A 22,477-nucleotide genomic window follows, 5' to 3' on the forward strand; every position below is an offset into this window, starting at 1 on the left:
TATATCCTGTAGTTAGTTATTACCGTACTCGTTCGCACCGACATTTCGGGCACGTTCCAGTGGTTACACTGGCGCGACCGATAGTGAGTATCGTAACGATTCGTGACGTCAATTTGTTATAGTGTCATAGCTTGCGTGTGGATGATGTGTCGGCTACACCGGAACACGGGGAAGGGCATCCTACCGACCTATCTGGCTCACCGCTACCGCCGCCGCCGCCAGGATCGTCCTCAACCACAACTCTAAACCCCCGACTCCGCAATCCGCTCGCCATTCTGCCTTTTCACGACCGACTCGCGCCGCAGCTCAACGCCATTTTACCGCTCGCTCTGCCGATTGGTGCGCATGTTCGAAATCTAACACGCTTTGATTATAATTTTCTGTACGTATGATTGTGGTGTGTGAACGAAACACTAGTTTCGAACCACGTTTGACCGTTGTTGTTATTGATTTGTTTTTTTGAAATTCGTTTTTTTAGAACTTCTTCGACATCACCCAGCCGCAAAAATGAGCCTGTTCCGTACGACCGCCTCCAAACTCTTGGAAATCAATCAGGTACGTTTAGACAGAAAAATATCGACCTTTTGAAATTTTGAAAGGTTTCGTTTTCATCCCTTTTTCAGCTTCCCTCCCTCCCGCCGCCAATCGCGTTGTTTAGGTGTCGCCCACGGAGTAACTTGCCCAGTTTTTCTACAGATAATAAAATTCTTGGTGAATTGAGTATTATATGTTTCTGGAATTTGTTATACTTGATTTACCTCAACTTTTATAATATTATAATACACGCACTGGGGTCAAGCGTTTATTTTTTAATTTTATCGAAATTTCAAATGTATGACTATTGTCCAAAATTATGTGTGACTTGATGAATAAGAATTCGTATCTACCTATTACTTGTGTCTAGGTTGTGTAGGTATGTCAAAGTTAAGATTTAGTGGGGGGATTCTTTTTATGATATTAGCTGAAACATTTTTTTTTATGACCTGTGTTATCAATATTCGATCCAACCTAGCAGTTTCAAGTTATTAGGTAATTATTTATTATATAAATGACCTCCATCAACCTTGAGATGGTTCCCTTCAAACGGTATTAAAAAATTGGCAACATATGCTAATTTATTTTTTATTTTAATATAATGAATGGAAGTTACTTACATTTTTGGGACCATATCCAATTTTATTTTTTAGATATTGGGTCATGGTTGAATTATTATTTACCAATTAGGAACCTATTTGACAATAATTTAATTTAAAATTATGTGGAAATTATTAGTATTTATTTTGCTGTTATTTTTTGGTCATTTTTATCTCATTAATTGTAACTGTAACTAGAATTCAGAATGATTTTAATGCCTTAGACTTCAACAAATATTAAAATCATTTCTATATTATAATAATATATTGATTTATTAAACTATCGAGTTGAAGATTTAAAAATTTATTTTTAAAGTAAACATAAGATTTATTTATGCAGTATTGTACAGTAATTAAAAATTTTTTTTAATCAAATTAAATTTTGCTCAACCCTTTACAACAAAAATTAATTAGTTGTTTAGTATTGAAATTGTAAGTAAGCGACTTAAAAGGTATCCAGCAAAATGTTAATCTGCTGCTCTGCTCATTTAAACTCGAGTTTAAACTTAAACTACTCATTTAAAATTTAATTGTATAAATCAATATTCTCAAAAATATATCCAGCTTCAAAGATTAAAAATGTACCTATGATATTATTATTCAAAATGTTAAAACTTAGTAAAATTGTTTAAATATATATTTAAATAAAATGTTTATTGAAATAAATCATCTAGATAACCTTTTGTGACAAGATTTTCAATTTTATTGTTTTGTGAGGAATTAACTTAATTACACCTATTGAAAAAAATGATACCGTGATAAAAACAATAAAAAAATAGAACAATACTATTATTTATGAACTATCATAATAAAAAGTATTAATTGCTTACTTATATGGAGTTTTTAAAATTTTTATTTACACACTTAATATGCATACAATTAATGTTATAATTACTTTTGAGCTTATTACCTAAAATAAAAAGCTTATACAAATAAGTGAAATATTTTTAGTTAAGTATTATGTTTTAATATTATCTGTTTATATATTTAAATAGTTTTATATTAATACAATATTCCGGTTAAGTATCAGATAAAATGAAAACCTTTTCTGTAATAAACCTATATTTAACCTAGGGTATTAATGGTGCTATCTTATTTAAATAATTATATTCAATATAATACGATTAAAAATGTTACACATAATTAAATTATTTAATATGCAGTATATCAGTATCATTAAATAAAATAATCAATTGATAATCAAAATTATTTCTATATTATCTATCATTAAAAAAAAAAAAAACTAATCATTTAATATGTAGAAACCTCGTGATTTTTTGTGTATGTAAATACATGACCTATTGTCTAATTTAATTTTTGAAATGTTGATAATCCAGTAAACCTCGTTAATTTAATATTAAGAAGACGCCACGCCCTCATTGTTATCTTTGTCTTACAAAAGTATATCATAGCAATTAATATGTTCACATTTAACCATTTTACTTAGTTATTTTTAAAGTTCAGGTAAATTTAGCCTTTACAATTTATAGGTAAGATAATTATTTATGGCATCTTGGAGACCTTTACCAATATTTAAATTATGAAATATTTTAAAAAGTATAAAGTAAAAAAGATTATTGTTAACAAGTTAGCAATATTTTATATTTGTTTAATAGAGATAACGGGTTTAGGCTTGACATCCTCTAATGATATGCGTAATTTTTATCTATACAAATAATAATAATTTTTTTAATAATTACCTAATGTTAATTAATAATGTTACTATATAAGTACATTAATTGTTACATACATGTTAATTAATTTTTAACTTTTGTATGATACAACAATTAATAAAAAATAAAAATTTCGATTGTATGATAATAACTAAAAAATACATTATTCATTCGGTTATGTAAAATTCACAAAATAATTTATAACCTATTTAAAATTGCTGGAATAAATCACTACCCCACATGTGTTACCAATGGTTAAGTTAATTAAATTATATACCTAACTATTTAAAAAAAATTCATTAAATTACTGTATTTGTTAAAAAATTGGCTCCTTCTCATTTTTTTTTATTATAAATTTAAGTGTATTTCTTAATTTATTTAGTAATTATTTTAAATAACAATTAATTGTTTTTAATTTTTAAATATTAAATTACTTGTTAGGTTGCTGCTCCATTATGGTCTGCCTCTCGCTCAATGGGATGTTCAACTACTGATTTGAAATCTGTAGTTGCTGAAAAATTAAAGCAAAGTGGAGAAGAAATCAAAGCCTTCAGAAAGCAACATGGATCTACAGTTGTCGGTGATGTAACTGTAGACATGGTAATTAAATATATATAATTTAAAATTTAAAAATATATATTTTTAAGTATATTAAACATTTTAATTTGTATAGATGTATGGTGGTATGAGAGGTATCAAGGCTTTGGTTACAGAAACCTCTGTATTAGACGCAGACGAAGGCATTCGATTCCGTGGTTATTCTATTCCTGAATGTCAAAAGTTATTACCTAAAGCACCTGGTGGTTGTGAACCTCTTCCTGAAGGATTATTTTGGCTGTTGATAACTGGCGAAATCCCAACACCTGAACAAGTTAAATGGGTATCTAAAACTTGGGCTGAACGTGCTGAATTGCCATCACATGTTGTCACCATGCTTAACAACCTGCCCAATACTGTACATCCCATGACACAATTAACATCAGCAGTTGCTTTGCTTAATTCAGAAAGCAAATTTGTACAAGCCTATACTAAGGGAGTTCATAAGTCACAATACTGGGAAGTAAGTAGTTTTAGCTTGAGTTATTGAGTGCTGGGTTAGCTAATTATGTAACTCTTAATATGTTCTTGTTATATTGAAAAAATGGGAAAACACTAGTCCATTCTATATAATATTTCTTTATTCCCAAACTATAAAATATTTGTTTGATACAGTAATAAGGAACTGAGAAAGGTGCAGTCCTCCCCTAAATTTCAGGAAACTTTTAAAATGCTTTCAGCGTTCTGTGAACAAATTAATTATACAAAATAAATTGTTATGTCATTTGAAAATCAACCTCTTGCATAAAATTGCCAATAAAATTTTTATTTTTATTTAATATCATCATTAAAAAAAAAAAAACTGCAGTTATTCTTTGATATTTATGTTTGGTGCAACGTTGCATTTCAAATTATAATTTTTTCTACACTTCATACTATCTAATTTAAAGTCATATTATGAAGAGTTACTTTTCACTTTAAAATATAATATTTAATTGTAATTGTTCCTGTTATAAAATTAATACTGGAATACCCCAAGAAAGCAACCTGATGTATATTTAACTAAAGTAGTTTGTAATCAAACTTTATTAAATTTAAAATTAAAAAGCAATTAAAGATTTATACCTAGCAGTTAGTTTAATACATCAAACTTTTTCAACATTAAAAAAAAAAATCAAAAAACTCAATTTTAATCTACTATTAAAGTGTATTATATATTCGATAATACTAAATATTTTTTAGTTAGGTATATTTTGTACAAAACATACAATATTTATGTTAATGTTATATAAGCAACATAGCATTTTAATTCTAAAATAATATGATAATTGTGTGATTGTATTAATCTAGTACACATATGAAGACTCAATGGATTTGATTGCCAAATTACCAGTGATTGCAGCAACAATCTACAGGAACATTTACCATGGTGGAAATCAAGTTGGCACTATTGACACTGAACGTGATTGGAGTGCAAACTTTGTATCCATGTTAGGAGCTAACACTTCTGAAGAATTTGTTGAACTCATGCGATTGTACTTGACCATCCATTCTGACCATGAGGGTGGTAATGTATCTGCGCACACTACTCATTTAGTTGGATCTGCTTTATCTGATGCATATCTTTCGTTCAGTGCTGGTATGGCTGGTCTTGCTGGCCCATTGCATGGACTTGCTAACCAAGAGGTAATAATTTTTAATATATTATATTTAAATATTTGATCGAACTTAAGAGTTTCTTGTATGTGTATTGAATTAATGGCATTTCTGAAATAATATACATTCATAATTATAAATTATTAAAAAAGTAAATAAATATTGATTTCATTTTTAGGTTTTGGTGTGGTTGCAAAAATTGCGCAAAGAAGTTGGAGATTCTGTAACCAAAGAACAACTTAAAGAATTCATCTTAAAAACATTGAAAAGTGGACAAGTTGTACCAGGTTATGGACATGCTGTATTACGTAAAACCGACCCACGTTATACTTGCCAGCGTGAATTTGCCTTGAAACATCTACCCAAAGATCCATTGTTCAATTTAGTATCTCAAGTATTTGAAGTTGTACCCCCAGTACTTAATGATCTTGGAAAAGTTAAGAACCCATGGCCCAATGTAGATGCTCACTCAGGAGTTTTATTACAGGTGTGTGAATTTACCTAAATATACAATGTAGTTATGGATATAATATATACATAGTGACTTTTTATCTAACAATACTCATTATTTTGAAATATTTAAAAAATTTGAAAATATTTTTTTACATAATTTCCAGTTGAAGTAAAACATTAGATCTTGAAATGATGAGTGTTGTTTCATAAAAGAATCACCCAGTTATTGTCACAAATCATTTATACATTATTAATATTATTTTACAGTACTACGGCCTGAAAGAAATGAACTACTATACAGTATTGTTTGGAGTATCCCGTGCTCTCGGAGTATTAGCTTCTTTGGTTTGGGACCGTGGTCTTGGTCTCCCCATCGAACGCCCCAAATCTTTCTCTACTGAAAAGATGAAGGAATTGGTCACCAAACTTTCCGCAAAGGCTGCATAAACTGTGTACTGACAATGATTTTTATTTTTTCAAAAGAAAATCCTGCACATGATTTATTTTGTTTTAATTTCTTAAAACCCCGTCCAATTAATTTCTTACCTTGTCAATGTAATTAAGTCATTATATCTGTTTTTTTAATATATCCGTTTAAAATTGATAATAGTATAATTCAATTTTTTTTCATTTCTTAAAGTAAACTGTTGAATTTAATAATGTGATTTGGTTTTTTTATTTTAAAAATTCCCAAGTACAATGTGTTTAACCAAGAAACAAATTCCATAATGCTTCCTCCAAATTTACTTGGAGTATAATATTGCTATTGTTTATTAGTATTTATAAATTTAAAATTATTAAATAGATGATAAATTATTAATTTATTAGATATTGTTGGTTGTTAATATTTGACAAATGCATATTGATTTTAGTGCATTGGACAATAATTATTTTGTACATGCTTGTATTGAAAAATATTTTATTGTAAAATAATGAAGTTTTGTAGTTTTATAACTGTTCTTTTAAAAATCTATTGTTGATTAGTTATACATAACAACATAAAATATTAACATCACATAATTATGAATTATAAAATGTTATTTTGCTTATAAGTTTATAAAGTTTTACTTGTAGTTTTAAATTATAATAATACTATATTCATGTTTTCAGTACTGAACGTACTATTTAGTAAAACTGTGTGTGTTAAATGACATGAACAGTAAAAATATAAGAAAAAAATAATATGTTTATGCATTCAAATAATATTATTATTTACTAGTATAATAAAAATATTTATACTTAGCCTCATTTTTAGGTGGATAATAATTGAATAAGATTACATGAATACATTTTTAAAAATGTAGTTAATCAATATATTGTATATTATACCAAATAGAAAATAAAAATCCAACATATAAATACCCACGGATGCAAATTATTTCAACTGTTAAAGATCCATAGATTGCTTCTTAATTGGAGACTTGATAAAACACATTAAATAACTACTTTAATAAATGTTGCATATTTTATTTAGTACTTTAACAAAACTTAAATTAAAAGGTAATTAACCTTAGTGTATAGTATATATCAAATATCAATTTTATCTTTTAGAACTCTGGGCTGTAAAATTACTTTTAAGGGGTAAAGTAGGCCGTAAATATTGTATTAATATTTTGGAACAAATCTAGATTAGCACACCCTCGAAATTTTAGGTTTTTTTTTTTGAAACCTATGTAATTCAACGTTTTAAAAATTATGGTGCCCAAAGTTTTTTCCGGAAATCATTAGCTTTTGAGTAATCCAAAAAAAAATATGTGCTTATTTTAACATACAATTATCAAAGGGAATAGGGGCCAGAGTTGCCACTCGCTCGGACATTCAAAACGAAAATATACCTCGATTTGCTATGCAACACCACCTAAGGTAGGTCACAGAGCTAAAGAAACATTGCACATAATTTTGTTAACAATTTATGGCCTACTCATACCCCTTAAAAGTTCATTTTACCGTCCACTTTTGTCCGATCCAGATTATTACGAATTTCAAAATTTTTAAATTCAATTTTTTATCGTCCAGATTTCTACAGTCCAGGTTTTTACGCGTCCCCAAAATTATCTCCAAAAAAATGATTTACTTTAAATTTTATTAGGTGTTTTAATTATATTGCTCTAAAATGAAATAACTTTTTCCCAAAAGTATATTTTATGCTATGAAATTGGTGGTATGACATCCTCTGAATTAGCCATTAGGTACCTACAATGATTTTAAAATTATCATTAACAAAATGTTTTTAAAATCTATTTATTTTAATTTTCATTATTCAGCTATATTATCATAAAAATATTTGCTTAACAATACAGGAATAAAAGTTAAATTTATTTTGTAAAAAACAAGTAAGTTAGTAAGTACTGAGTATAATATTAAATAAATAATTATTATTAAATTGAGATGTATTTTTATAAATAAAAATTCCTACTAGGCTAAAAATCTACAATGTATATTGACGAAATGTTTTTTTTTTAATTAAAAAATACCAAAAGAGGGATGGGGGCAACTGTTACAATTTTAAAGATCGCTGATCTCACCCTTCGCCAACCTTCTATGCCAATGCGGCAAAGCTTACTTGTGTAAGATATGGAAATTATATTCACATCTCATAATCATATAATATAAATAAATAATATATTAAGTTATTGAATTCGATTTTAATACAATCTATAAATTTACCAAGAGCTATTTATTATAACCAATTAATAAATACCTAATTCTTTTCAAAATTGAGATTTCCAACTGCATTTTACAAGTTAAATCTAAACCTAACCTTGTCTTTTATAATTAACTTGGTAGATACGATGAACAATAATTAGGTACTATACGAGTACATGTTTTTGTAATAGAGAATATTTATCATTGACTACTTACCTATCATACAATTTTGTAAGTCACATTCACTGATGAAGTTATAAAAAATATCAATGATTGTCATGTTTTGTGCATTTATTTATATTCATATTCTTTCGACACCGACGTCAATATGCAATTAAAAATCACCATTATTTATCAATTATCATTGATAAACGAATATTTTGATCAGTCGAGCGTGCCGTTTCGATTTTTTTAATTGTTTATAAACAATTTTAAAATCGTTACAACTATACTAGGCCACAATTATATATAATTAATATAATTATATTAGGGCTGGGAAATTATTTTATATTATAATATTGAATTGCATATTTTTTATAAAAAGTCCTAAGGATTATATGTTTTAATAGTTGTAATACATTTAAAAACTCAAAAAAATAAAATAAACTCGTATTTTTTTATGAAGAACATTTTTTGGTCTTATTTATTATCTACATTCGATATAATATGTCAATATGTGGAGTATAATATATATATATATAATATGTATTCAATTAGGAAAAATTTAAAATATTTTACTTTTCATATTGTTATCAACATATTTGTTGTTTTTTAACAATCTTAATTATTGTTTACAATCATCAAACACAAATAAACTACCTGACGAGGAACTTTCAGATTTTTTAAGTATAGTTTTCAACGATGCGTATAGTTATTAAGCAGGTCTTCGCAGACTATATAGTTTCCTACGTGCCCATACATCAGTCGATGCGACGAGCATGTACTTAGTAAAATGGTATTTTCAGTAATTTTTTTTTTTATTTTGATAAATTTAATCACATTTTTGTTGCACATTTAAGACGTAAAAATTTACGTTTTATTTGTTTATATTTTAATGTATTTATACAATTTTAACTGCATATTTTTATACCTACATACCTATTTTTTTTTTGTACATATTTTCTCGATTTTCAGTGTAAAATTTCCCCGAGCCTTACTTATGTTTTTTATAGAATAATAAATACCTGTTGAAGTGAATAGGAGATGAGATTTAAAATGTACATTAATAGAAATGCTATTTTATCATTATTATTTAGGTATTTTTTTTAAGTTTGATTAATTAATAATAATCAACATTAAATAAATGTAATTTTATTTTTAAAAGTATACTAGTTTATACTTTATACACATACCGTAATTTAACCGTAAAATGTAAAATTGTTTCAATGTATATTATACCATTTATATCGTTAGTAAACGAATTATTAAATTAACCACATGTGTAGGTATAAACCAAAGTTATACTTAGATATTATAAACGTAGATAATAGGTAAGACGTAGGTAGTTACGTGCAATGTTTACTAGAAACTACATCAAGATTGCAAATATTTGTATAAGATAACTGAATACTGATATATTCAGCAAATACAATCTTAATTATTTCATCAAAATAAAATATTTTTATGCATTTATTATAAACTAGAAATTTAATTTTTTACTAAGATCCTTCAAAAATCTAATCCTATTATGATATGATTGTATTAGAATTACAGTAATCCTTGCAGATTAAATGCAATGCAATGATACATTAATTATAATTTATACTAGATTTAGACAAGTACCTACTCTTCTATATATTTTATCATAGGTACCTAGCTGATAGATGCTAAGTAGCAACTATCTTTTAATACCTACGTCTTTTGCGAAATGAGAACCTCAGGAACTTTTGCTTTCTTATTCATTAAACATGGGTAAATCTTTATTTTCAATTTAAAGTATTAGCTTAATTTATATAAGTATAATATAGTTTGTTATTGCAATGCACTGATATTTGTATCAACCTATTGTTTGGCCTGTTTTAATATTATTTAATATTGTTATTATTAGGTAGCTGTATATAGAATAAATAAATATGTACTATGAATCCAGAATCGGTATGTATAAAAAAATTAATTATTTATAGAAATTACGAATAGTATAGCAGGGTTTTTTTCAGGATAATTAATATTTATTAGATAGTCAGATGACTGATGAGTAAGTATATATTATTGTTATTTTCTTTAAAATTCTTTTAGTCCGATATCAAGGTTACATATTATTTTATATACCTATACCTAATACGCATAGACCCATAGTATATTGTAGATATATATGGTTAATCTTAATATGCCTGTATACAGTATATGGCTATATGATAAAATCTCAAATTATAACCTAAAATATTATTGTTAAACATATAACAAAAAAAAATCTTCCTTATATATTATAAGACTTGTTTTTTATAATAAATATATATATATTATATTATTTATATTGACACACAATAAAAATCAACTGTATCTCCGTGAACACGATTGCTGTGCCCATAATAATGCAAACGACAAGGATATATATGCGATAATTATAGTAAATACTTGTAATTTTGAGCAAGGTTTTTAGTGGTATCCATACGGAATCGGACACGTGAGTTCGGATAAACATCGGTACATATACATTACAAATTATTGCAATATAGGTAGACGTAGACGGTAGACAGGTACATAAGGTACAACATTATATTATTGTGTTCATAACCCATATATACGAGTTGGTAAACGATTGACGACCAACGAGTTTACACATCGTGTATATAAATATAAATATTATATACTATTCACTTTGAGATATGCGTACATAAGTATATTATATTCGTGACTTCTGAAATGAATATAATATAGATAATCGTAGTCAGTGTATAGCCGCTAAATAAATTTAATACACCTATTATCGTATTTGTATACAAATACCTATACAGGTTACAGGTACAGCGTATATTAGGTATGTTCTCCTTGATGAAACCGTGACATTGATCAACGTTAGCTTTTATTTGGAGGTCATATTATTTTTGTGTTTCTTTATTTTTTTTTTTTTCATGTTTAATTTGATATGAACGATATGATAATATTGTATTAAATTCTGTACAATTATGTTTATAATATATTTATTAGACGCGTAACATTAGCTGATGTGTGCAACTATGTGAATATTTGATATTATGAGTATTACAATAGGCGTTATGTTTATTTCCTATACTGTCATACCTACGTATATATTACAATAAATAGTACCTACATATCACGTCCTATACATTTCATTATATCGACGTTAAAATTGGTAAAAGTAGTACGAGTGTAAATGTTTGACTAGTATCTATTAGTAAATTATATATACCCATATACATTTATAATATATTATCTGTTTTAACGTTTAAAGTATTTATTGGAATTATTGTCATAGTTGGTATTGTAATGGTATACAATGTAATTCAGAGCTATAATAATATATAAAATGTGCTATATTGTGTTTAACTTGTTTTAGTACTCATTCCTATTTGGTTCCTACTATAACATAAAATATGAGGTCACTCAACGGGAAATAAACTTTTGTTAAAATTTATATAAAATTGCTACGTTATACTTTCATATATATATATATATATATATATAGTATATGTGTGTGTACATAAAATATAAAAATATACAATAATAAATATCAACCCGAAAATTCCCCACTGCGTAGTGCGTTCTCTCTGCGTGTAGTCTCAATCAAAAAACCTTTTATCGCTTTCATAATATTCTATGACTTGTGTATTATAAGTGATGGTTGTTTAGGCTTTATGGATACATGGATACAAAATGATTTTTGTTTAAACTATTAAAAAAATCGAATTTTGTACTAGTTTATTTGTAGTTAATACCTAAGTAGAGTTAAGATTTAATAGATTTTACAGCATCCTTTTAAAGTGTAGTTAGTATAAATAGTAATCATAGTAATGCCTACGAGTTTCTTCGTGTGCTGGTCATAAATATTGATAAAAACAATTATTTTTATTTTGTATATTTTAGCATATAGGTAATACCTATTGGCTATTGCATAACTACACTATAAACAAGGAAAATTCATGTTTTACGATAAGTACTAGGTTTAGGTAATTCGTACTTATATTTAGACAAAACCCGAAAGTAGGGGGAAAAGCAGGTTAGTATAATAGTTGTCGTGTGTTATTATAATTTATATTAGGTAGGTACGCTTCGAGTTTCAATTGCATGCGACTTACTATTTTTGTTATTGGCGGAAAAAATAAACATATACCTAGCACCTATATATTAATTCTATGAACATTTTTATTTTTGTTTAAAAATAATTAATACTTACAGAACTATTAGTTAATCTACTAAATATGTATAGGTACATAGAATAATGAATAGGTATTGTGGGTATAAGTATAATGTATAAACCAGGGGTGGCCAAACCGCGTCTCGCGAGCCGCATGCGACTCGCCACATATACTTTTGCGGCTCGCATCTTATTGTACCTAACATTTTTTTTTAATATGAATTTATATATAATATAATAATATTATGATCTTTTTCTTTTTTTTTTTTTACATTTATTTTGGCTCTTCCCTATTTATTAATACATTTGGTGGCTCGCGAGTCTCTTCTCGCTGGCCACCCCTGGTATAAACAATTAAAACCTACATTATTAATATTATTGTATACTCGTGTATAGGAAAAAGGATTATTCACTAAGCTTATGATTACTCTCGTTTAACCTTTGACAGTGCATTTATTTTGATTCAAATTTTTGAATTTTATAAGTCATAGATAATAGATATAAACTATAATAATATAGTACTATTCGTACATTTAAAGTGTATAAAAATAAGGTATAAGTACTTATATTTTTAATCCATTTTAATTCTGAGTGATGGTCAAAATTTTAGTTTCAGTGTCACTATATAATGTATTTACTATATTTTTTTTTAAGTTACTAATATTCATGTAGGCAATAAGGATAACAGTATTCAAGAATAGTATTACATAAAATATAAAATATATTAAATTTTCATTCCAGTGCTATACTGCTATATTAGCTAGTATATTAGACTTGGATAATTTTTACAAACTATCAAATGTTAATAAATTAATGTTATTTGTTAAGTAATAATTATACTATTATTTTTAATCAACGTTGCTCCAACATATTCTAAATCTTTTCTAATTACCCCTAAAAGGTACCTACTTAAAGTTTAATAACTTTTTACTCAGAAAATATTAGTTTGAATTTATATAGGTAACTATATAATATTCTCACATCGATATTTTCCAAAAAAATCATCTCTTTAACTAAGTATTTATAAAATAAAGATAGTTTAAATTTAAAAAAATGAAGTTGTACCTATAACCACAAAACACTTATGAAGTATCATAAAAACTCAAGTATTTTAAAATGTATTCCGTTATAGGCTTAAGCATACATAATACATATAACATATTATAAATTAGAATATAAATTAATCAACTAAAAGGTTAATTAAAAGGAAAAATGGGTATGGACTATGGACACTGAACAATGAGCATGCTTGGTGAATCATGACGCATATAATATGATTTAGACAATTATTCCTCCATACCAGTGGTTAATAATCAAAGAAAATTTATAATTTAAATCTTTAATTATTATAGATCATGGTCGTAAACTCGTAAAATAAACAGTTTAGAAGAGCGGGACACTGGGGCAAGTTTAGATGTAAATTGTATCAATAAAAATAATTATCTAACACGTACGTGCTTATGTTTTATCATCTGTTTGTTTATTTGAAGGCCGTAAACAATAAGGCGTTTATAGTTAGCCAAGATACTGAGTAAAAAAAAGTATTATGTCATTTAATATGGTATAGGTAAATATTATAAATATATAATGACATAGTTATATAAGATTTACAAGATATTATTCAACAATTCGACATAATTTCAATATTAATCGCCCCTAACCCAGTATTGCCTTATTGTCTCAACAAAATATCGTCTTTTCCAAATCAATGGGTAAAGTATGATTACATTTTGAACTTTTATGTCTTCTTCTTTAAAAAACTGATATCAGAAAATTCACGAAATATTCATGTTCCACGAAACACTTATAAAATTTACTAATTTATGTAATATGTAAATTGTAAACTGCTTACAAGTTTTACTAATTTTAGGTATATTCATATAACACCGCGTTATAGCGTTTTATACTATAACGTATTTTTTAATTTAATTTTTTTTTTGTTCAATATAGTTTTTTTTGTAGTATGAACTTTGCAGCAGTCAGTATAATAAAAAAAAAATGCATAAGAGAAATATTATTCAACCTCACTGGACCTAATCTACCCTGTTTATAATCCATTAACAGCTAGGTTAATTGCTATGTACACCATTTTCAGTACATCAATCATTTGTAATTTAAGTTAACACAAAAAAAGAAAATATGCCTTTCTCATCACAACCCTAAAACTTAACGAAAAAATATATTTTTATTTTAATGTATAATTATAAGTTATAATTGTTGTAACGAAATTAATGAATTTGTTTGCCTAGTGAGCTACATAAGATTTTTTGGTGTTTAAATCGTATTTAAGTGTAGGGTAGGTACTCGTGGCATTTTTTTTTTTTTGGCAAAGATTCCAGTATAACAACTATGGTACACAAAAACTTATTGGCAAAACAATATTGTACCAAAATTTACACGTAGCTCCCCAGGTAATAAACCGAAAAATAACGTAAGGGTTAATTTGTTAAAGTGTGGTCATTAAAAATAGATTTCTTATATTATATTCCAGTGAACTGCTGTTATTAACTGTAAATATACTGCATTAATGAACGAGAAAAAACTATTGTCCTAAAATTTAAACGCTTTAAAGATGACTTTCTTTTCTTTTTAGTTGATAATGCCTACGAGCCTGCCTATAATATCTAATTATATAATTAATATATAATAATATATAATATTTGCATTCGAAAACAATGAATACCTACCTAATAATCGTCCTAATCATTGCAATTATTTTGCTTTACAGACATTAAATAATGTATGTGTATTATAATTTATTGTTATGTACCGCCATTATTATATATTTGTGTTACTTACGACGTGTACTAAAAATGTTCGCTTTTTATTCTAAGCGGTCATATATATTATATTAGAAAAGGCTATTTAAACGATTTATTACAAACGTTTCAAAAACAAAAACGTCAATAAATTTATAAATTATATCGTGTTATTTGTGACTGTGGCATACATCTACATGGTATTATTTAGAATACCTAATACAATATATTATATACCGCGAGCTTTGCCAATCATAATATATAGTAATTGTATAATACACCAACAAATTACAATAATATTATATTATATTATAGTGTATTGTTCAAATATTAGGTAAAGTATGTATAGCATTTTGTAAAATGAAATTGTTTAAAAACTATTGAAAAAAATATTACAATTATTATTGTCTTTGTAATACTAATTATGATCGTATTTTATGATAGTATATAGGGATCTATAACTTAAATATTTTCTTTTCTCGTGTATTAGTATTACATGATGACATTTAAATGTCAATGCGACTTAGATATATAATATTAAGACTTTGTGTTTCAGCAGCTATCTACTGTTAATTGATTGTTTTGTGAAGGATATTATAATCTTATATCATAAAAACATACAAAATACAACGTTCTTAAAATAATGCACGTTTAATAGTTCAAATAATAACCATATCACAATAATCCATTGTCGTTTGTGCTTTGTTGCGAGTATCTCGTGTCTTTATTTCTCTATATTATACTATATAGGCTACATAAATGATAATAATTAATTTGTTATTATAAAATACTATGAAAACAATATGCAAACGCCAAACGATAACAATACATATAATAATTTAGTACAGTTACGCGTCATGACTATTGACTAGCAACAAGTTACACTCGTCAACGATGATAAGAAGTAATAACTATTATATTATTAAACTAACATTTTCTAATCCTCTTATTAAATAAAATAATTTATTGTAATATTTAGCTACCCAATAATATTATATTCATTGCCATATTAACGAATTTTTAAAAATCGTATAACCAAAATATACAAGTACAATGTGTAACCAGTATAAATCGAAAATCTATGAGATAACTGTTTTTATATATAAAGGTCTATATAATATCATGGTTCATGTACATGCTTTTTACAAATTTATATTCACGTTTATCGTCCACATTTAAACTAATTATATGTATACCAATTTCACATGTATGTGCGTAAACGATTTCTAGATAATATTTATTTATTGATCAATATTACGTCAACGATAGACCGATTCTAAACAAAATTGTGTAATGTTTACATAATTATTTCATTAGTATTTATAAGACATAATTACAATTATTATAATGAATAATGTATAATAATTAACAATTGATGTCCACGATCGTTGTTTTCATATCATATGGGTAATATATTAACTATTATATTTTGTTAGTACGTTGACCTATAATAATGGTATTTTGTACATAATATTATACAGCTATACGCGTAATTGGGCGCACAGTATAAGTATTTAAGCTCTGATTGACACGAACAATGATTTTAATTTATATGCAACTTTATAATAACTACAATGTAAACTAAAAATATTGTGCGTCACGAAAAATATCAGACTGCGTCAATTATGGATCAATGTGATATTTTTTAAAAACAATTTTCTTGTTTAACTTACATTTTTATAAAATGCTAAATAAATGCTAAATGTATAATATTATTAGCTATTACCTTATTACCTTATAATTACCTTATAATTATTACCTTATTATTACCATATACCTACCATAATAATTTATATTTATATTGCTCTCTATAGTTTATAATTCTTACCTGTAGTATAATAATTATTTTTTTTTATAAATTATTAATCCAATCATATTACCTATATGTTTCATTAATAAATTAAATTTTTTCAGTTTTTGTGTAGTACGATGAATAATGTCTCAAATTTACAGTGAGTAGTTGAGAAAATATTTCGATTTTCAACACAAAAGATTGTTTTGGATAGAAAATTAAATCTAGTTTATACTTTAGAAAAAAAACTTTATAAAAATAAAAAGTACCTATTTTTAAAAATAATCAGATAAATTAAAATTTTTTTTTTATTAATTCCGATAAAAACTGTAGGATGCTAAAAATGCTTGAAAATTTATAGTCAAAATATTTTTCATAAGCACTTTAAGTTTGAATTTTGACAAAATTCGTTCAAATCTCAATGATTATAAATTATTTTGTGGTTAGAATTTCATGAAAAAAATGTTTATACTTGAGATTTCAAAATTGAAAATAACGTTCTTTATATACGTTTTGTAATCCATATAAAAAAATAAATTCCGGAAGGTTATATTAATATTTATAATAACCATTTGAAGTTAAAATTTTATCGACATTGGATATTCGGTTCTAGGTCACTTTGTATGGTCACGCATTAAAAGTGCGAAACGCGGACACTTAATAAAGTACAAATTTGTACATTCATTTAAAACTTTATAGATTTCAGAAAGTGGACACTTCGTAATATTATATATATAACAAAATAAAAACAAGTGAAGTTATGTCCAATTTTATTAAGCATGCTATTAAATAATAATTTATCAATATCTACATATTATAATATTTCACAAGCGCGATTAAAATTAATTAAATGATCGTTTGCGTTTATCGTATACAATTCTGTGACAGTCGTAATGACCTATCCCGATTTTTGTGTAGTGCCTACCTAAACAGCTAAACTCAACATCAAACAATCCTTCAGAGTCTGCCCCTCTTTTCTCTGATTATTTCAGGTTTATTTTTCAGCCTCCCATTAACCTCATTGCCACCTTTTTTTTTTTACAATTTTAAATTATTTTTATATTGTTGTGTACACACTTCATAATATTGTAACGATTTTTGCGCTATTTAGTTGTTTTCAAACAAGTGTGAAAATGAGCAAGGCTATTCGTAAATCTGGAAACCTGTTTTTTAGCAGAAAAAGCCATGCCAAAAATACTATTATCTTATAAAATTGTCATCCATATCAAACAGTGCAAAATTTTAAATTTCGAGTAAAATTTTTTTATAATAACCTTGTTACTTAATAATTTAAAAATAGTAAAATAACTAAAAATGAAAAATAAGAATTTATTTTTACTTAATATTTTGATTTTTAAGAATCATTAATAATCTCTAATTATGAAATATTTATTTATCATATAAAAATAAAAAAGGCCAGAGAGGTACTAATAATATATTATCTTAGATTTTGCTTCTTCTCTGTAAGCAACAAGTACAATGAATATACATATATAATAGGCGATATCACTACTATTACCTAAGTCGAGTATCTATATTCTATACTTTAGTAGTTAAGTCTTTAGATATATACATTAAGATTCACGATAAGTTATGCTTTATATACATATTAAAAACATCATATAATACGTAGGTAACTATTACTTATACTTATATAGGTAGTATAATATATACTTAATACAATATACTCAATTTGAGTGTTGTTGTATTTACGATAATATAGTATATTGTATTTCAATATATTTTTGTAGGTATAATACAAAATAATAAACAATTTAATGATATTATGCAATTATAAAATTACTCTGTAAGTCATAACTTTTAGTCATATATATTAAAGTAATTGTTTTACTATTATATAAATTATTATAATTTAATAATTAGTTAAGTACTTATACACGTCTGCATAAAATATTATTTATTAAGATACATATTATTGTACTATACCTATATCAATATATCACCTTGGTATAATATAGGCGCTTATTATCCAGCTACATTGCTATAATATAGTGACTATATTATAGTTAATACACGGAAGCAATTTTTTTTTGGCCCGATTCAACACAAAAGCTTAGCATCCAGAAAACCTTGTATTTGATCACACTTAATTTATTTTGTAATACAATGTAGGTACACAATATATTAAAATGCAGTAAAAAACTGTTTCTTTTTTTAAATCAAACATTACCATTAGGAAAGTAATAAATTAAAAAATACTCTCCCCATCCTGCAAGTATAACTAAACTATTTAAAATACAAATGAATACTATAATTATAATATATTTAAGAAACATTATAATGAATGTTATACCAAACAATTATATAAATAATAAATTAAGTAGGTATCTAAGACCTATGCAAAAATTATAGATCATAATAATATTATATACATAACAATACATTTTTTCTTAATTTATTTTGTTTATTTTTAATTTACAGCAACTTGTTTGTGCACAAAATTGTGAATAATGAAAACCAATTTATACTTAAAATGTTGGGTGTATGAAAAGGGTATTCATATACTCTTAAAACATAACGTTTATTTTAAATTGTGGTTTCCCATCAGTTTTTATCTATCAGTAAAAAAGTTCTCGAAAATTAATTCTACAATAATTGGAAAATGGCTTAAATACTTTTTCGGTTTAAATTCCAATAGCTCCATGTAGTATAACACAATATAACTTACTATGGATTATACTACTATATGCCTATACATTAAAAAACTATATATTGACTTTGATGCAAATTTTGGGCCAGAATTATGGGCTAGTGAATCAGAGAAAATAACACGCAAGAACAATAGAGTTGAAATTTTTCACATGCACTTGAATAGTCAATGTATACTTCCTTTCCTCACATTCACCTAATAATTCAAGTACTAATAGAAATTTAAGTCGATACTGATTTAAAAATTATTTCATTAAAAAAAAGTATAAATAATAAAATACTTTTAGGAGATAAATATAAAAAAACACATGAGATCCTGACAAAACCTATAAAGGTGACATACTGCCATACGAGTTATATAGACACAAATATAATATTTTAATTGCAGACAAATTCCTAATCATTATTTTTAATACATCGATTGTAGACGTTGGAAAATTTGTAATTGATATCAACGATTGACATAATTGTTTACACATCTAGTTACACTGTTTATTATCATAAGTGTACCAGTACGTTTGAGTCTTAAGTTCTAAAAAAATGGTGAATGGAAATATTTGATTAACTTGATGTCCGTAGGTAATTAGTATTTTGATAATAAAACTCACAATTATTACGTCATAATATTGGCTATTGGTCTGAACAATTCTTTCGTAACAAATATTATGTAGCCTGATAGTTAATATTTAGTAATTAGCAATATTCATAATTTTAATTATTTATATACTTATAATATCGTTTTAAAATTTAAAATACAAACACATTTTTGGTTTGATAAATTTATGAATAACCTATACCTTATTAAATGATAAGGTAGTTGTTCTATTGAAAAATATTACACAAAACTCTCAAATTATTAATTAAAATGAGAATCACGGGTATCCTTTACCATTTTGTGTAAATTTAAGCTCTGATTAGGGTATTTAATAGTAGAAACCTATTGAAAAGACGCAAAAAAAAACGGAACCACTGTAATAGTTGTTAGTAGTACCAGCTAAACAAAATACCTACCACTGAACGCAAATTTTCTATTGTATGTCTATAAAAATAGAAATAAGATCACAATATGCAGGTTTGGTATATCTTCTGAAAATCGGAATTTTTAGGTAATTTTTCACATAAGTTGGAAGTCGAGAACACGCTATTGTCGCTATTGCTATAATCTACGTATTAATGTATTATACATGTATATTATATTTTATATCATAATATAGTACAGCACTTTCACAGTTTTCACTTTCTCGCAGCTCCAAGAAACCGGAACCGCGTGTTAGATATTGTAATGTTAATGGAACAAGGACGCTCTGAAATGTACCTATATATAATATATATCACGGAAGATAGAAGACAAATGAACCTAATTTGTTGGCCGTGAATGTCGTATGGTTGTATGAATATTTTATATAAATCGAAAAATAAATTTGTCATAATCATAAAAAACATAAAAATACATACCTATGTTTTTTTTCGGTACTTGGACTTACTTAGATATATATACCTTATTGCACCTAGTATAATGCAATGTTATAACTTATAATATTATAAAGCCATGCAATTTTTAGCGTGGCTTAAATCATTTTAGAGAGAAATACTATTTGCTGTAACTAAAAAGAAAATAATAGACTTCAAATTTAAAAATTGTGACAAAATAGATTAACAAACTTATGAAATTCTGATTTGGATATTCAAAATCTATCAATTCGAAATTCTGCCAGTTAAAAAGATAATAATAATACAGTATATCAGTTAAGATTATAAATAGGTACTTGATAGGTAACTCAGTCGTCATAAATCGTGGATCTTCTAGCAAGCTTTTGAAGTTGGCACTAACCATTAATACCTACCTAATACTGATAAAAAAAAATGATTTAATACCTAATACCTATACCTACCTATTTAATAATATAATCAACACGGCGTATAGTGTACATCTAGCACACCAAATATCTGAAATATCTACTTTTTAACAATTTAATAAAGTAATAAGCGCAGGAACTCGTGATGTATTATATAGATATTGTTTAGATTGTGACAAAAATATTATATTTTATGATGTATCATTTACAGATAGTATTAAATTACTATTTATTACTCATGCACACGTTAAAGTAAAAGTATGAATGCCGGTAAAACTTATAGGATACACAAAAAGGTTTGATCAAACCCCAAATGATTTTTGTAATTCGGACCTTTACAAACTAGATGAGATTTAATAAATCTTAGGTCCTTAGGATAACCTAACCTACTCATGTAAAATTTTTATTTGTGTTGAGCATTCTGTTAGGTACAGCCAATCATGCATTGAGGACGAATAGGACGATGTTTCAAAAGATAGTGCTTTTTAATAATGAATCAACATAATATTATACTTATCTATTTACATAAATTTGGTTTTTATTTTTAGTTTAATTTTTTAATTTATGAAAGATTGACTATAAAATATAATAAGACAATATATTTTGTATTGTTTACATCAATAGATAGATAAATAATAATTCATATCTAAGGACTTAAGGTGCCTTTTATGTCGTAATTTATTAATTATATATTTATATAAATGTTTTATGAAGTTTTATCAAACGCGAAAAATAAGTCCGCGTGCGAGTAGCTATACGATCGGGAACGTCTTGCAAGTGACCTCGAGTTAAATAGTAATAATAATTATTTTTACATACGAGTAAGGTAAAGGAAAAAAAATATCACATAATTGGTAAAGACTTCGAACTTTTACCAACGATGGTATTGTTTATCCTAAAATTTACTGAATTTCGTACGATATTAAAAGTAATAATTAATAGTCATGTAACAGGTAAGTACCTATATAATTGAGTAAAGTAATTAGT

At 26.0% G+C, this 22,477-nt stretch overlaps 1 protein-coding gene and 1 long non-coding RNA gene across 3 annotated transcripts; both read left to right on the top strand.

The window, feature by feature from the left end:
• Window positions 1–143: 143 nt before the first annotated feature.
• On the top strand, window positions 144–5,951 carry LOC114121795 (probable citrate synthase 2, mitochondrial). Its single transcript, XM_027984261.2, has 7 exons — window positions 144–382; window positions 479–555; window positions 3,248–3,406; window positions 3,480–3,866; window positions 4,694–5,029; window positions 5,178–5,486; window positions 5,720–5,951. Exons 2-7 carry the CDS (start codon window positions 508–510, stop codon window positions 5,897–5,899), a joined length of 1,419 nt encoding a protein of 472 aa, XP_027840062.1. The 5' UTR covers window positions 144–382; window positions 479–507; the 3' UTR covers window positions 5,900–5,951.
• Window positions 5,952–9,512: 3,561 nt separating this feature from the next.
• On the top strand, window positions 9,513–11,605 carry LOC126550098 (uncharacterized). Of its 2 annotated transcripts, XR_007604143.1 has the most exons (3): window positions 9,513–10,009; window positions 10,146–10,192; window positions 10,255–11,605. It is a non-coding gene; the product is annotated as an uncharacterized LOC126550098 (long non-coding RNA). The 2 variants fall into 2 exon arrangements; XR_007604142.1 differs by having other exon boundaries at window positions 10,146–11,605.
• Window positions 11,606–22,477: the final 10,872 nt, after the last annotated feature.

This window comes from Aphis gossypii, chromosome 2, assembly GCF_020184175.1.
Source record: "Aphis gossypii isolate Hap1 chromosome 2, ASM2018417v2, whole genome shotgun sequence".
NCBI lineage: Eukaryota > Metazoa > Arthropoda > Insecta > Hemiptera > Aphididae > Aphis > Aphis gossypii.

Bases quoted from the DNA above. Each gene is read 5' to 3' on its own strand.
- LOC114121795 (XM_027984261.2), top strand. From the start codon at position 508: ATGAGCCTGTTCCGTACGACCGCCTCCAAACTCTTGGAAATCAATCAG. The intron at 3,867-4,693 runs GTAAGTAGTTTT...GTATTAATCTAG, and splicing joins ATAAGTCACAATACTGGGAA to TACACATATGAAGACTCAAT. The intron at 5,487-5,719 runs GTGTGTGAATTT...ATTATTTTACAG, and splicing joins ACTCAGGAGTTTTATTACAG to TACTACGGCCTGAAAGAAAT.